At 37.8% G+C, this 15288-nt stretch overlaps 1 protein-coding gene across 3 annotated transcripts in view; it reads left to right on the forward strand.

The window, feature by feature from the left end:
* The window catches only part of col14a1a (collagen, type XIV, alpha 1a), a 386358-nt gene that overhangs the window by 337297 nt on the left and 33773 nt on the right, over positions 1-15288 (forward strand). For all 3 annotated transcript variants that reach the window (XM_061915882.1, XM_061915884.1, XM_061915881.1), the window contains exons 39-41: positions 4498-4551; positions 9332-9385; positions 9485-9556. In XM_061915882.1, coding sequence (XP_061771866.1) covers positions 4498-4551; positions 9332-9385; positions 9485-9556 — 180 coding nt within the window. The remainder of the gene's footprint in view (positions 1-4497; positions 4552-9331; positions 9386-9484; positions 9557-15288) is intronic.

The following is a 15288-nucleotide window of genomic DNA, read 5'->3' on the forward strand; positions in this document are numbered from 1 at the left end:
GGCTGTGTTGCAACTTGCAATATAGGAGATGTGTAATACTGTACATCAATTACATCTCTCCTTTTTTCCCCTCCTACTTTTGTCAAAATCTATCCCCCATGTGTGGATGCTGTAAATACTGCCAGCCATCAGCCTCTCCTCACCTCTGTGTCAATATCTCTCAATTGGACCGGAAACAAATAGGCAGCTGCAATGAACAGAAAATTGTGTGTCTGGGCATCGCTCATTGTTGTTGCTTACTTCGATTTTTTATATCTATGTGTTGTTTTATCATTTGTTTGTATGAGGCATGAAAATACTGCACATATGTTTGTGTGTGCGTGTGTGAGTTCTCCATCTCCTTTCTCACATGATTCATAAAGCCGTGTGGTGTTTCAACCTTCAATCTTAAAAATCCATAAACAATGAATTTCTTAAAAGATAACATGATATATTTAATGTGGATGTGATTTACAATGCCTTTTATAAAGAAAACCAATATTTTGTATAAAAAATTACAATAGAATGTACTACTAACAATTACAGACATGTTATGAAGTAAGGTAATAATAATGTACAGCATCTACCTTGAAGAGCAGACTTCTATGGCATCTACTTCTTGCTACTTCTCGGTCAAATACACCATCAGCAGCCTTTCCGTATTTGCAGGGATAAATGTCTGCCATTTAGATAATAAAATAGTGTTTTTGGCTGGTGTTAGACCCATTCTGGGAGGCACGGTGGAACCGTGGTTAATGCATGTGCCTCACAATACGAAGGTCCTGAATAGTCCTGAGTTCGATCCCGGGCTCGGGATCTTTCTGTGTGGGAGTTTGCATGTTCTCCCTGTGACTGCATGGGATCCTCCGGCTACTCCGGCTTCCTCCCACCTCCAAAGACATGCACCTGGGGATAGGTTGATTGGCAACACTAAATTGGCTCTAGTGTGTGAATGTGAGTGTGTATGTTGTCTGTCTATCTGTGTTGGCCCTGTGATGAGGTGGTGACTTTTCCAGGGTGTACCCTGCCTTCCGCCCATGTGCAGCTGAGATAGGCTCCAGCACCCCCGAAAGAGACAAGCGGTAGAAATGGATGGATGGATAGACTCATTCTGCTACAGTATGGTGCATACTAGCAGTGATACGCCCAAATTACATTGCCAAGTTGGCGACACATTCAGTCATGTTTTTGTCGATTTCTTTCTTTAATTTAATTATTATCTTCCACTTCTTTTTACCAGCAATGTCCTTCACACTCACTTCCTTTGTTTCAATGTTTAGAAAACAAAGTTATGTTGATCTCTTGCTATAAGCTAATGCTAGCGAGTAAGAACAGGTGTTATGCCTGGATCTTACATGCTTCACTGTGAGATTTGCTACACCAACTATTGGCAGGGATATCTGTACCTTGCAACTTGCTTGCAACTTAAAGAGGAACTGCACTTTTTGGGGAATTTTGCATATCGTTCACAATCCTTATGATAGACAACATGTTTTGTTGGTTTTTTTTGCATTCTAATTTGTAACAATCCATTGTTGGACGTGTCTAACAATGCAGCTAATGAGAGAAATTCATTCTGCCTTTAAGTCACTTTAAAATTGCCCCAAAAACCGCCAAAAATACTTTAGTAACCTGCATAATAACCACGGAGTAGCGCCATTGTGATTGTAAGAGCAAACACTAAGGTACTGTTTATCTAACATAGTAACACATCACCCTGCGACTATATGCCACAGTAGTAGCTGTAAGCTATCTTCGGGGTTAGCCGCAGGATATGGCGTTTGAGTTTATAATGTACAATACAATACGATAGGACACCAAACTGTACAAAGAAAAAAATATGAACAGTAATATTACAGCATCTGTAAAGTTATAGCCCACATTGCATGTTTTGTTTGTAGACAGCTAGCGTGTACAAACAAATTATTCATTGCGAGATTTTTGTCCTTTTTTTAGCATCTATATGCAGGGTCTTACAGGGTCACTAAGTTTTTATGGTTGCAGGTTTTGTACGTAGTTGTAGCAAGCATGGTGTGTATGTATCGTGATCGATATTATAGTGAATCACTCGATGAACAGTTGTCTTGGTCAGGCTGGTCGGGGGACGTTTTTTTCCAGTTGATTGTGAATATGCACTTAATTTCTGTCGACATAGCTTGGCTCCAAGCTCCACATCTACAGCCTCAAGCCACTCCAGTCCTGACTCTCGGCTTTTGTCTGCTCCAATATTTTACCCTGTGCTGAAGTTTGCTCAGCTTCTATGACCAGTAGTTCATCTTCCGTAAATTCAGGTTAAAAAATATAAGGTTGTTGAATCCTCAAAAATACTCATCTTTGTTTATTACGAAGTCAGCCATGATTAGAACACGCACGCGGTTATTGCCGGAAGTACAAACTATTTTGCTATGGGCACTAAAAAAAATGCGCCCAGGAATTAAGTTCCGGCAAGGCTTAAAATGACTAAAATACGTTATATTTTGTACGTATTTCATATTGTTATGAACGTGTTTGTTACTACATTATGTATATATACATTATGTATATTTACATTATATATATATATATATATATATATATATATATATATATATGTATATATATATATATATATATATATATATATAAGGGCTGTGAATCTTTGGGTGTCCCACGATTCGATTCAATATCAATTCTTGGGGTAATATATAGATTTTTTTCGATTCGATTCGATTCTCAATTCAAAAACGATATTTTTCCGATTCAAAACGATTCTGTATTCATTCACTACATAGGATTTCAGCAGGATCTACCCCAGTCTGCTGACATGCTAACAGAGTAGTAGATTTAAAAAAAAAAAAAGCTTTTATAATTGTAAAGGCCAATGTTTTATCAACTGATTGCAATAATGTAAATTTGTTTTAACTATTAAACGAACCAAAAATATGACTTATTTTATCTTTGTAAAAACATTGGACACAGTGTGTTGTCAAGCTTATGAGATGCAATGCAAGTGTAAGCCACTGAGACACTATTGTTCTTTTTTATTATTTTTATAAAAGTGTATGGATAATGTCAGTGAGGCATTTTAAATCACTGCTATACTGAAATTATAATTAATATTGATACTGTTGTTGATAATATTAATTTTTGTTTCATTACTTTTGGTTTGTTCTGTGTCGTGTTTGTCTTCTCTCAATTGCTCTGTTTATTGCAGTTCTGAGTGTTGCTGGCTCAGTTTTGGTTTTGGAATTGGATTGCATTGTTATGGTATTGCTGTGTAGTGGTTTGTTGGATTGATTAAAAAAAAAAAAAAAAAAAATTAAAAAATATATATTCTTTTTTTTTTTTAAATTGAGAATCGATTCTGAATCGCACAACATAAACGATACGATTCGTATTCGAATTGATTTTTTCCCACACCCCATGATATATATATATATATAATTATATTGATAGAGAGAGCAACCATACTAAACTAAATTGGGCATTATCTACCGCAGATTTTTGTTCATTTATTTTTCCTTAAATGTTATTGATGTGCTGCCAAATGTTCCTATCCTACTACCAACATATTGAGAAGCATCACACACAGCTACCAACGTCTTGGGATTGCAGCCAAATTATAATCAATTACATATCATTTATCATAAGATGTATGTATGTGTCCTGTTTGACACACAATACAAATTGTCAAACCTTTACAAGTTCTCCGCTACTCACAAGTGCAGCAATTTATCATCGCAACACTAAATCCATGATGATATTTTGCAGTTGTCGGTCAGGGTAAGGGCAGATGTGCGATCGTAATTATATTTATGTACAGTGTCACAGTGTGAAAACAAGACACAATTATTTATCAGTTAGTTAATGAGAGACTGGACAAGACATATTGAGCGATCCAAGCCTCCAAATTTGTGGCAACAGTTTAGTTTCTCTGCACCAGTGCACAGAGCAAGCTCCACTGAGGCTTGCTTTCATGAGTTTGGTGTGGATGCACCTGAGAGCCCAGAACACAACCAATTCTTGTTGTGGGTGCAAAGGAACAAACTATGTTTTTGCTTCTGTGTTAAAGGTTTTGTAACATCAATAACCTTTGATGGTTAATTATGTGTTCAAGTGTAGCTGTAAGCCTATTTTTCTTACCCAGCGTTACGTTCTAACATGAGTTGTAAACCTTTTCTGAAGGCTAACACATCTTTCAACTCAAAAATTGAAGGTCTTTTAGAGGATTAGTTCCTCACTTTGCATTTTACACATTCAGCTCCCTTATTTTGCAGTAACATGCAGACATTTACAGCCAACATTATTAAATCCTTTTAAAGATTGTAGTGGTTATTTTATCTCCTTTGACCCTTTACTTAATAAAGTTTTATTTGTGACGTCTAAATAGTGATCAGTTAAAACCTTGTTCTTTGTATGACAAAATAATATTGTATGTCACACAGGTTTCAATATTCAGACCTATTGTATTATATTCTGTATTGACAAGAGCGAGTATTGCTGTGGTGATTTAAACCTTCTTGTTTGTGTTATGCTCAGGGTGTTCCTGGAAACCAAGGCTCCCCTGGTAGAGATGGCCCCCCAGGATCGAGGGTAAGACATCCCCTGTTGTTGGAGTGTGGATCTCTCAATCTTTATTTCACAGCAATATAATGCACGATCATGTTGTTGACTGTGTGACTATAAATTATGTGGACAATTAGTGGCAAGTGCTTAACCGCAAAAGGATATTAAAAGAGAAATTATTCATACTTACACTATATTGCCAAAAGTATTTGGCCACCTACCTTGACTAACATATGAACTTGAAGTGCCATCCCATTCCTAACCCATAGGGTTCAATATTATGTCAGTCCACTTTTTGCAGCTAACGCAGCACTAATCTTTCCAACATGTCCACATGACATATTTTTTATTCTGTGAATACAGGTGATAATAACGTCCCTGTTACTTAGAGTCCAAAAACTCATTGCAATTACTTTTCATTTAAAAAAAGCCTAAATACAAATAAACAGTCACTTTGAAAACACATGCATTTCCAAACTCTTGAGCCTCTTTATCTAAACAGCCTAAAGAAGGTTTAGCAACTCTCCTTTCGGTATCGTACCATTAGCGTCTGTAGCCAATAGGAGGGACAATATGGACTAAAGATTATTCTGGTACCCTTCACAACATTTGATAATAAAATCCAAATAAACTATTTTCCAACAGTCAGTTTGCTTGCTGACTTTATGTAGGATTCGATGCGTGACCAAAATCCGTAAATCATAAAGCACTTCGAACCAGCTGAGAAAACAGGAAACACTGCAGCATTTTTAACTCAATCCATTAGAAGGAAAGCAAATACCTTTGTGCTGTATCTTTCAAATAGTTGTCAAATACAGGACAACACGAGTTTGCCCCTAAGATAGATGCTTAACACAACATAGTGTCATGGAAGAAATGAAGAGCACCCATACTAATAATACAACACCATTAAAGTGGCTTCTACACGTTCTACTAAGGATTGAACTTGGACGAACTACAAACTCTTGAAATAAATCAATCACACATTGAAAGTCAAAGTGCTTTGCAAGGACGATGAACAACAGCATCGACATTCACAGAGAAGACTTTCCACTATTGGTGGCTAATTTCACAGAAATACTCTACTTACACAAGATGCTATGCTTGGCCCTCTTGTGATATAACAGATGCCTTACTAATGGAGCTTTGCTTGGCTGGACTCAGTCTTTAGCGCGTAACAGCAGGTTGCTGCGTCAGGCTTTTCAATCACACCCCAAGCTTGGCTGCTTATACTTGTAGTGCCGGTAACCTCTGTGTCCCGGGAATTCAGTTATTTTAGTTCCATACGTGCGCTACTGCAATCGTATGTATGTGCAATATTGAGATGCGTGTTGTGTCAAGGTGGTTTTGAATGCCTCTCACTTTGCATTCATTTGTTTCGCCGTAAATAATACAGATCGGACCGTTGTGTCGCACTCTTGGAGCCGGTGTTTTCCCTTGGAAGGCCGATGAGTCCGTTGAAATTGTAGCTGCCTCCTAAAATTCAACACCGCAGGGAATGTTCTTTGTCTCACCAAATAGGATTTACCAGTGTGAGCAAGCCAAAAACACATAAGCACAACTTAGGGGCTAATTCATTGTAATATCTGGGGGCTTGTATCTTCAGCTGTGTTCAATATTTTAGCGGTTGTATTGCTTGTTATTGGCTTCACTTCACACATGGTGAAATGAGAGCCACGTAAGAAGACAGTCCTTGTTGAAAGGGTATCGGGCGATGAAGCAAAGCAAAAACAATAACCTCTGTTTGCAAAGTTTGGGAGATTTGTACAGTTGTGTTTCAAAACTGCCGCAGTGCTAAAATTGCATTGATAATTACCCCCAAAAATAGGGGGTAGAACTGCACAACACATTCCAAATGTGATTGGAGGTCATTTAGGGCTGAGCAATCGACGATAGACGATAGACGATACACGATATAAATGATATACATTTGGCCAACGATAGAGCTTTCAATACCATCTTTATATCATGGTAATGCATGTTGATCGAACATTATCGCTCATTCTTTCAAATATGACAGCACCAAGGGAATTAACGTGCCTGTCACTACTATTATCGAGCCCTGCATGTGCAAAGATACGCCATCTCCTGTCAACTTGTTTTGCAGTCATGTTCGTGCATGCCGTCACAGTTGAGTTTGATTGATTGATTGATTGATTGATTGAGACATTTATTAGTAGATTGCACAGTTCAGTACATTTTCCGTACAATTGACCAAATAACACCCGAATAAGTTTTTAAAGATGTTTAAGTCGGGGTCCACGTTAATCAATTCATGTTATCATGATTTTCTATATTTGTAATCTTTTTTTTTTATTTCAACAGCAATGTCATACAAAATATTACACACAAACAACAAAACAAATGTTATTTAAGAATACAGTATTTGTTTTGATAACGTCAGCTCTACACAGAAACCCGAACAATGTGTTCAGCTGCCTTAATTGGCAAAGAAATCAATCTTTTTTACTACTTTATTTGCATTAAACACATCAATTCACAATACTGACAATTTAAATGTCTACTTTTTGTTGGGCTTTAAATATAGGTTTAAGTTAAGTGTCTCCTTTAGAAAAAAATCTTCTTTTAAAGATTAAATTACCAGTGGGAGTCACTCATTGCAATGAAAGAGTAAAAGGGATTTAAAATGTGGCAGTAAAACTCCTTGAATTTTTAAATCTACCCCTTGTTCATTTTTATATTCCTGTTATTTTTTACTACTAAAAAAAAAAAAAAAAACATTGCTTAGAAGGAAGAAAAGTAGTCTTTATGCATGCATGCGTGAGCCGATCAACACAATATTTTTATTTTTATTCTTATTGTGATATTTTTTATATTTTGTTTCCATTTTAACCCCCATTATTTACTTTTTACTTTTTAAATTCGATCTCATTTCTGTACACTGCTGCTGGAATTGTAATTTTCCTGAAAGAACTCTCCTGAAGGAATCAATAAAGTGCAATCCATCCATCTATCCATCTATCTATCTATCTATCCATCTATCTATCTATCTATTTATCTACCTATCCATCCATCTATCTATCTATCTATCTATCTATCTATCTATCTATCTATCTATCTATCTATCTATCTATCTATCTATCTATCTATCTATCTATCTATCTATTTATTTATCTCACATTCTTGTTAGTAGCTAGTGGCTAACATCCCTTCACAGTGCAAAAACACTTCTAAATCAGTAATCCTTGACTCCATGGTGGAAAATAAACTATGTTTCCTACAATTACAATTATCATTATAACTGGAAAACAAGCAATAGCTAATCATGCTACACTACTCAGTGAAGGTTATACTATCCGCTAAACTAGAGCTCTCGAATGTAAACAAAGGTGGGTGAATCGACAGAAATATCAACAGTAACGATAGCAAGTAATACTACAGTGGTTAGATCGATATTTTTTATTAACAAAAAATATTTTGTTGTTTTTATTATTGTTTACAAACAGGAAATAAATACCAAAGGCTCCAAAGGCAAAAAATTCATGAATAAATCATTTAAATCAGAGCCAAAATTAGTGAATAATTTTTATATTTCATTGGTATTGTTACATTGCCATTTTATGTTTTTGTCTGATTATAATTGTGATCCAAAATGTAATCATTCATATTAAAAATGTGACGTATCAGCATTGGTTTGACCAATACTGTCCCTGTAATTACTTGGTATTTGATCAAAACTAAAGTTTGCAGTATCTCTCAAAACTAAAGTAAAGTATCGAAACAACATAAGAATAAATTCTTATAACACTTTAACAGAAGTCGAGATTGAAACATGTTACAACAGACATTAACTGGACATTAACAGTAAATTCACACGAAGATTAATTATAGTTTTGAGGAATACAATACACCCAGAAATGACTGCTTACGTCAGCAGCCAAATTAGAAGCATTTGTAAATTGATTTAAAATTATTCAATCATCATTTATATACCAAATAATATAGTGTGATATGTATATTGTTATTGCAGGAGGCTGCAATATGCAGCGCCTTGCAAAAGTATGCACCCCCTTTGGCTTTTTCCATAAAGCCCAGCTCTATGGAATATACAGATTATTTTAGTCCTTTGCACCGACACTCCAGTCTTTTCTGAGGAACTCTGCAGCTTCTCCAGGGTTACTTTTGGACTCTCTGTTGCCTCCCTGATCAATGCCCTCCTTGCTCTGTCTGAGAGTTTTGGTGGGCGGCCCTGTCTTGGTAGGTCTGAGGTGCTTCCAGATTCTTTCCAATTGAATATTATGGATTTGATGGTGCTCAGGGGGATAATCAGAGACGTTGATATTTATTTATCACCCAACCCGAACTAATTATGTGACTTCTGGAGGTAATAGATTGCACCAGAACATTTTAAGTGGCTACATATGTACATGCCAATTTTATTATTAAATATTCTTTATTTTTTTCAAATTTCACTCCACCAACTTAGGTTATTTTATGCAGATCCGTCATATACTGTAAAATACAGATTCAAACATTTAAATGAAAGGTTGTCATGTAACAAAATAGGTAAGCCCAAGGGGACGAATACTTTTGCACGGCACTGTATATCACGATATACTGTAGATGTTAGGCCGTATCACCCATCCCTATTGTTGGTGGATGTTTTGTCAATCAGTGCAAGCTGGTGAGTTTGGTTTTCAAAAGCAGCTTGTTTTAATAATTGGTGTTTGTGTAAGAAAACAACTAAGTTGCTCTCATCGTTGCCAATGAAAATGTAAAGCAAATCATCACAGGAGTTGTGAAAGTCTACTCAATTATGAGAGTGCTGTCTGTGCATCTGTCACAGGGTCTGCCAGGTAATAACGGACCTCAGGGCCGACAGGGACCACCGGGGCCACTTGTAAGTTTATGCCTTTTTATCATCACTCCCACTCTACATATAAATGGGATTAATTAGCTAACCATCTCATGCTTTTCATCTCCTTGTTACCTCTTTCAGGGAACCCCGGGTGCACCTGGAGCTCCAGGACCAAATGGGTCAGCAGGACCCGAGGGGAATCAAGGACTTCCTGTAAGTGATTTGTTTGTTTTTTTCGTGAAAAAAGATAAATAGAAAATATGAAATCATGACAAAACTTTCACCGCATTGAAAAATGTTCTTAACTCATACGAGTATAAATAGCAAATAACTCCTGTAAAATAAAACTACGAAAATACCTGACAGGCACATAAAGCAGAGGGAGTAGAGCATTTATTTTAGCATCTGATTGTTTCGATTTAAAGTGGTACCTTGACATGCAAGTTTAATTTGTTCCATGACAGAGCTCGTTACCCAAAATACTTGTGAAGGAATTGTTTAACATTAATTGTATCCAAGCTCCCAATAAACAGCACAATTTTAACATGTACCATGCTTTTCAATAAGAAAAACACATTTCTAAAGAACAAATATTATATCAAAACAATACAATACTAGCAACAACAACAACAGTAGTTTAGTAAGTGAAAGGAAAATAATATTTACCTTGGAGAGCAGACTTCTATACAATATCTACTGTGACCGACTTCTCTGTCAAAGACACCATTAGCAGCTTTCAAGGGTAAATGTCCTTCATTTAAAAAATTATATTAACACCCTTGGCCGGTGATAGCTTTTATTGACTCCTCCTGCTTCAGTGTGGTGCAGATTATAGTAGTGCTATGCTCATACTGCTTCGCCAAGTCGGCGAGACACACACCTCGGTCATGTTTTTGATTATTTCTTCAATTCAATCTGCTTCTTCTTGTCAGCAATCTCCTTCACACTCACTTTTTTCGGAACCATACTTGGAAAACCCTTTTTTGTTTGTCTGACCATTAGCGACTGGTAGTGAGTGAGATTCTGAATGTTGGGCGGAAATTACAGGGCTCACTGTGGCAACTGTTCCGCCAACTAGCAATAAAATGTTATCTAAAGATGGCTCGGAACTCAAATTTTTGGTCGCAACTTAAAGAAAAAGATTAGCTGAGATACCGCTCTTATTTAAAAATTATCCTAAGGTTGGGCACTAGAGATGCGCAGTTTGCGGTCTCATCCGCGGAGTCCGCGGATAAACCGCGGGTCGGGCGGTTGACATGACGAAAAAATAGATTTTAATTAGATACGGGCGGGTGGCGGTTGAACCATCTGGAAATATTTGATATGCATGGTTCTGTGATCGGTATCCTTTGCCATTCAAAGTGCCATTTGGGACCCGTGTCATAAAGCGAAGAAGACAATAAGAGCAATATTATTCTCCTGAATGACTGCCGGTAGTCACCCAGATAATAAGTTTTAGGGCGTGTTGTGAAGCCATTGGCTTTGTCGCCTACTACAACATGTACGATCTGCTTGTCAGTCCAGTATCATGTTGTGTGTGGCTTCCGCGGCAACACGCACACGACTGCAAGGCATACTGGGTGACACAGAGTACACTAATGGTTGTGATATAAACAATTTTAACACTAATATGCGCCATGCTGTGAAGCCACACCAATTAAGAACGACAAACACATTTCGGTAGAACATCCTCACAGTAACACAACATAAACGCAACACAACAAATACCCATAATCCTTTGTATTCATGACACAACCGACTATTTTATACACCCGCTAGCAGCAAACCTTAAATTGAAATACTTTGCTTTGACATGCGAAGAACTTAACAAACAGAAAGGTGTGTTATTATTTGTGCTACGGCGCCATCTTTTGGATGAGCTGCTCACTGCAGGTGCTGTAAAAGAATTACACTTCCACTGTAAACAAACATGGCTTTGTGCATTTCTGATTGTCCAATGTTGTCACTGTATTTATTTGTCATTTTTTTCTTTCTGTTCACTATTTTTGTTTTACTTCTCTTTTTGAAATGGAACTGTTCTGTGCCTTTTATAACGTGATTATGTGCGGTTTGCGGCACATCTTCCTGTTACGACATTTTGTGTATATGTCTGTCGCTAGCAGTTAGCACTTGGAGTAGCTGTAATGTCGGGAATAAAACAGCTTGTTAAGATGACTACTGAATACCTTCTTTTATTGTTACATTGACACATGACACTCCAGACCATACTTTTGTTTTTGTTTTTCTCATTTTAAAGCAACAAACTCAACAGTATGTAACTTTATTTCTGTATATGTTGAGGGGGAACACAGCAGCAAGACAATTACTTTATTTGGAGACTATTCAATTTAGTCCTCCTCCATCTGACATCAAAGACATGCGCAGTAAGGCGAACTTCGGAAGATGTGTTTTCATGCGCTACAATCCGAATGACTATTGGCATAAACCACCCGTCTCTATCGGAATGGAATTTAGATCAGAACCTGTGTGATCGGGTCAGAATATTGCGTATGTCGTGTTTACAAAAAGCATTTTTATTCCGGTTAGGGCAAGCCTTTTAATCCGATTAAATGTGTCCATGTGCATGTCCTTTTGACAGTGAATTAATCAAATTGTACTGAACTGTCAGACCTTTTCCTATATTTCGCAACAATATTCATATTTTGTATCATCGTCATCATTGGTCTATTTTCTGTTGTATTATCAGAAAAATGAATACAGAAGAAAATTGAAGATGCTTTCTGAGCTGAAGTTTCATGAGGTTGGCACCATGCATCATACATAATCTAAACTGTATAAAAAAATTAAATAAAATGAACATGAGATACAGACATGTAAGGAATAAACTTCCATTTATTTTTTGTTAAATCACCCGTGAGATTTCTGTGGATTATTGCCACAGGAAAATTTTTTTTTTTTTTTTTTTCTCAAACTGGCACATATTTTTATGGAGAGAAGTTCAGAGTTGTTTCTTTTCAAGCCCGATGTCTGACACAAAACACTTTTAAATGTGGTTTCCTGTCACTCAACCCCCTCAGGTTATGATAAAAAATAATTTGCTGAAGTTGGTAGCAAGCACATTTGCCGGTTGAAACATTTTAATATATCATTTTTGAAAGCAATTCTTTTCATTCAACGCTTTTATCAGCTTTGTTACAACACACTTCCTTAGACTAAATAATAAGAGCACTGGTGAGTCTAGCTTCAGCGGCGCCCTGGGCGTGACCCCTTTCGCCGCCAAAACAACATTGGCATTAAGATCGCGGCAAGCCTTTACCAAATCAGATTTTACCCGAACATCCATCCATCCATCCATTTTGGACCGCTTATTCCCTTTAGGGTTGCGGGGCCGCTGGTGCCTATCTCAGCTACAATCGGGCGGAAGGCCGGATACACCCTGGACAAGTCGCTTCTTCATCGCAGGGCTTACTAGAACATACTTGACATCAAACAACATTTGCAAAAGCACTTTGAGACATATTTTCTCAAACTTTATGGAAATGAACGGCCAATCTACAGCTCTGCTCAGATGTCTGTTGAATCAGAACTAACTCAAGTGATAACGTCGCCAATGTTGGGTGACACTTGATTACCAGGAGAGTGCAGCACATTTACCACCACTCTGACATCACAAAACAACTACAGTATTTTTCGGATAATAAGTCGCAGTTTTTTTCATAGTTCGGCCGGGGGTGCGACTTATACTTAGGAGCAATTTATGTGTGAAATTATTAACACATTACCATAAAATATCAAATAATATTATTTAGCTCATTCACGTAAGAGACAAGACTTATAAGATTTCATGGGATTTAGCGATTACAAGTGACAGATTGTTTGGTAAACGTATAGCATGTTCTATATGTTATAGTTATTTGAATGACTCTTACCATAATATGTTATGTTAACATACCAGGCACCTTCTCAGTTGGTTATTTATGCATCATATAACGTACACTTATTCAGCCTGCTGTTCACTATTCTTTATTTATTTTAAATTGCCTTTCAAATGTCTATTCTTGGTGTTGGGTTTTATCAAATAAATGTCCCCAAAAATACATGAAGCATTTTTATTCCGGTTAGGACAAGCCTTTTAATCCGATTAAATGTGTCCATGTGCATGTCCTTTTGACAGTGAACTAATCAAATTGTACTGAACTGTCAGACCTTTGCTTTATCTCTCAAAATGTTGACAAGACTTATATATGTTTTTTTCCTTCTTTATTATGCATTTTCGGCAGGTGCGACTTGTACTCCGAAAAATACGGTACCTGGATAAACACCCAAGGGATCATACAGCTGATTGTATCATGGATGTCAGAAACCCATCCATCCATTCATTTTCCACTGTTAATTCCCTTCGGGTTCCGGGGGGGCGCTGGTGCCTAGCTCAGCTACAATCGGGCGGAAGGCGGTTTACACCCTGGACAAGTCACCAACTCGTCGCAGGGGCCAACACAGATAGACAGACAACATTCACACTCACATTCACACACTAGGGCCAATTTAGTGATGCCAAGCAACCTATCCCCAGGTGCAACAGTCTTAAATCCTGAGGAAAAACTAGTTGGAAATGTTGATAAAGTGCTACTATCTCCACTCAACAGTAGACCTCTCCCAAACATCGACAGGAGGATAAACACATTCAGCAGGCCGCTTCAGTTGCTGTCTTGAGTCTGTGAGTCCAGAGAACTACATTTCATTGACAACTTCAATCTCTTCCAGAAAAGATAGGATTTGTTTCTAGGGAAAAGTTCACACCTGGACAGAGGTGGAGTGAGACGACTGATTGATAACCTCCTCCATGCTCCGAGGCATCAGAATAGGACCGGACCAAATCCTGCATTGCCTCTGAAGGGGAGTGGAAGAAGAAGTTCTCCTTCGCTGCCACCTAGGAACCCAGTAAAGGTCTCTGCCACAGCAACCACAGCTGCACCTCCAGAATCCCCAACACAGAAGTCTGAAGCAGCAACACCTCCATCGCCATCATCACCTACACCATGGCCTCCATCACAAACATGGATCCCACCTCCTGCATCTACACCCTCCAGAGATGCTGCCCTGTCTTGCTCCTCTCCACTGTCACTAATGAGACTTCCTGACCACCTTAAACGCTTGATGAAATAAGGGACTAAAAAATGATTCCCCTTACTTCGGACATAGTGCGATCAATGATTTTGTAATCCAAAAAAGTATTGCGTCTCTCTCTCTCTACCCCTACTCCATTAACCAAAACTCCCCCAGCTTGGCCCCTGCCAACGATTCCCATAGCTGTTATTCCCAACAGCATCAATGCAATTGTCTAAGATGCTAAGGGCCTCTGCGCAGATAAACATCACATCAACCGGAGGACCAATAAGAAAGTGTTCACTTCTAAAACAATATGAGAACACAAAGATAAGTTAAAAGGCAGTTAGATTATCTGATCAGAGAAAATTGAATTCTCATTCTTTTGAAGAACACAACTCTATCTAATCTCAAACATGCAGTACTCAATGTCAGATATTTAGGTAACAAATTATTTGATTTCCCCTTACAATTTCAATTTTATGTTTTTACTGAGACATGGCTCCACAAAAACACCGCAAATGCGGTTATGATTTAGACTACTCCACCTCACTTCAACTATGTGTTTGAGACACGACAAAACCAGAAGGGTGAGGGTGTCCATGCAATGTTCAGGGAAAATAAATAGTCATGTAAGGTTTTTTTCATAATTTCAGTACAACAACAAGTGGTGTACAGATGTGACGGTGATATCCCAACACACCTCTCCTGCTCTGGAATATATTTTCCTTCACTGTAAGCCCTTTTACTCACCGTGTGAGATTGTTTCATTCATTCTGGTGGCTGCCTACATACCGCCCAGCGCGGACGTGCGTGACGCTCAGCGCACGCTTGCAGGCCAGATCTTACATGTGGAACGGTCTTTTCCGGACTCTTGT

This window comes from Nerophis ophidion, linkage group LG11 (assembly GCF_033978795.1).
Source record: "Nerophis ophidion isolate RoL-2023_Sa linkage group LG11, RoL_Noph_v1.0, whole genome shotgun sequence".
Lineage (NCBI taxonomy): Eukaryota > Metazoa > Chordata > Actinopteri > Syngnathiformes > Syngnathidae > Nerophis > Nerophis ophidion.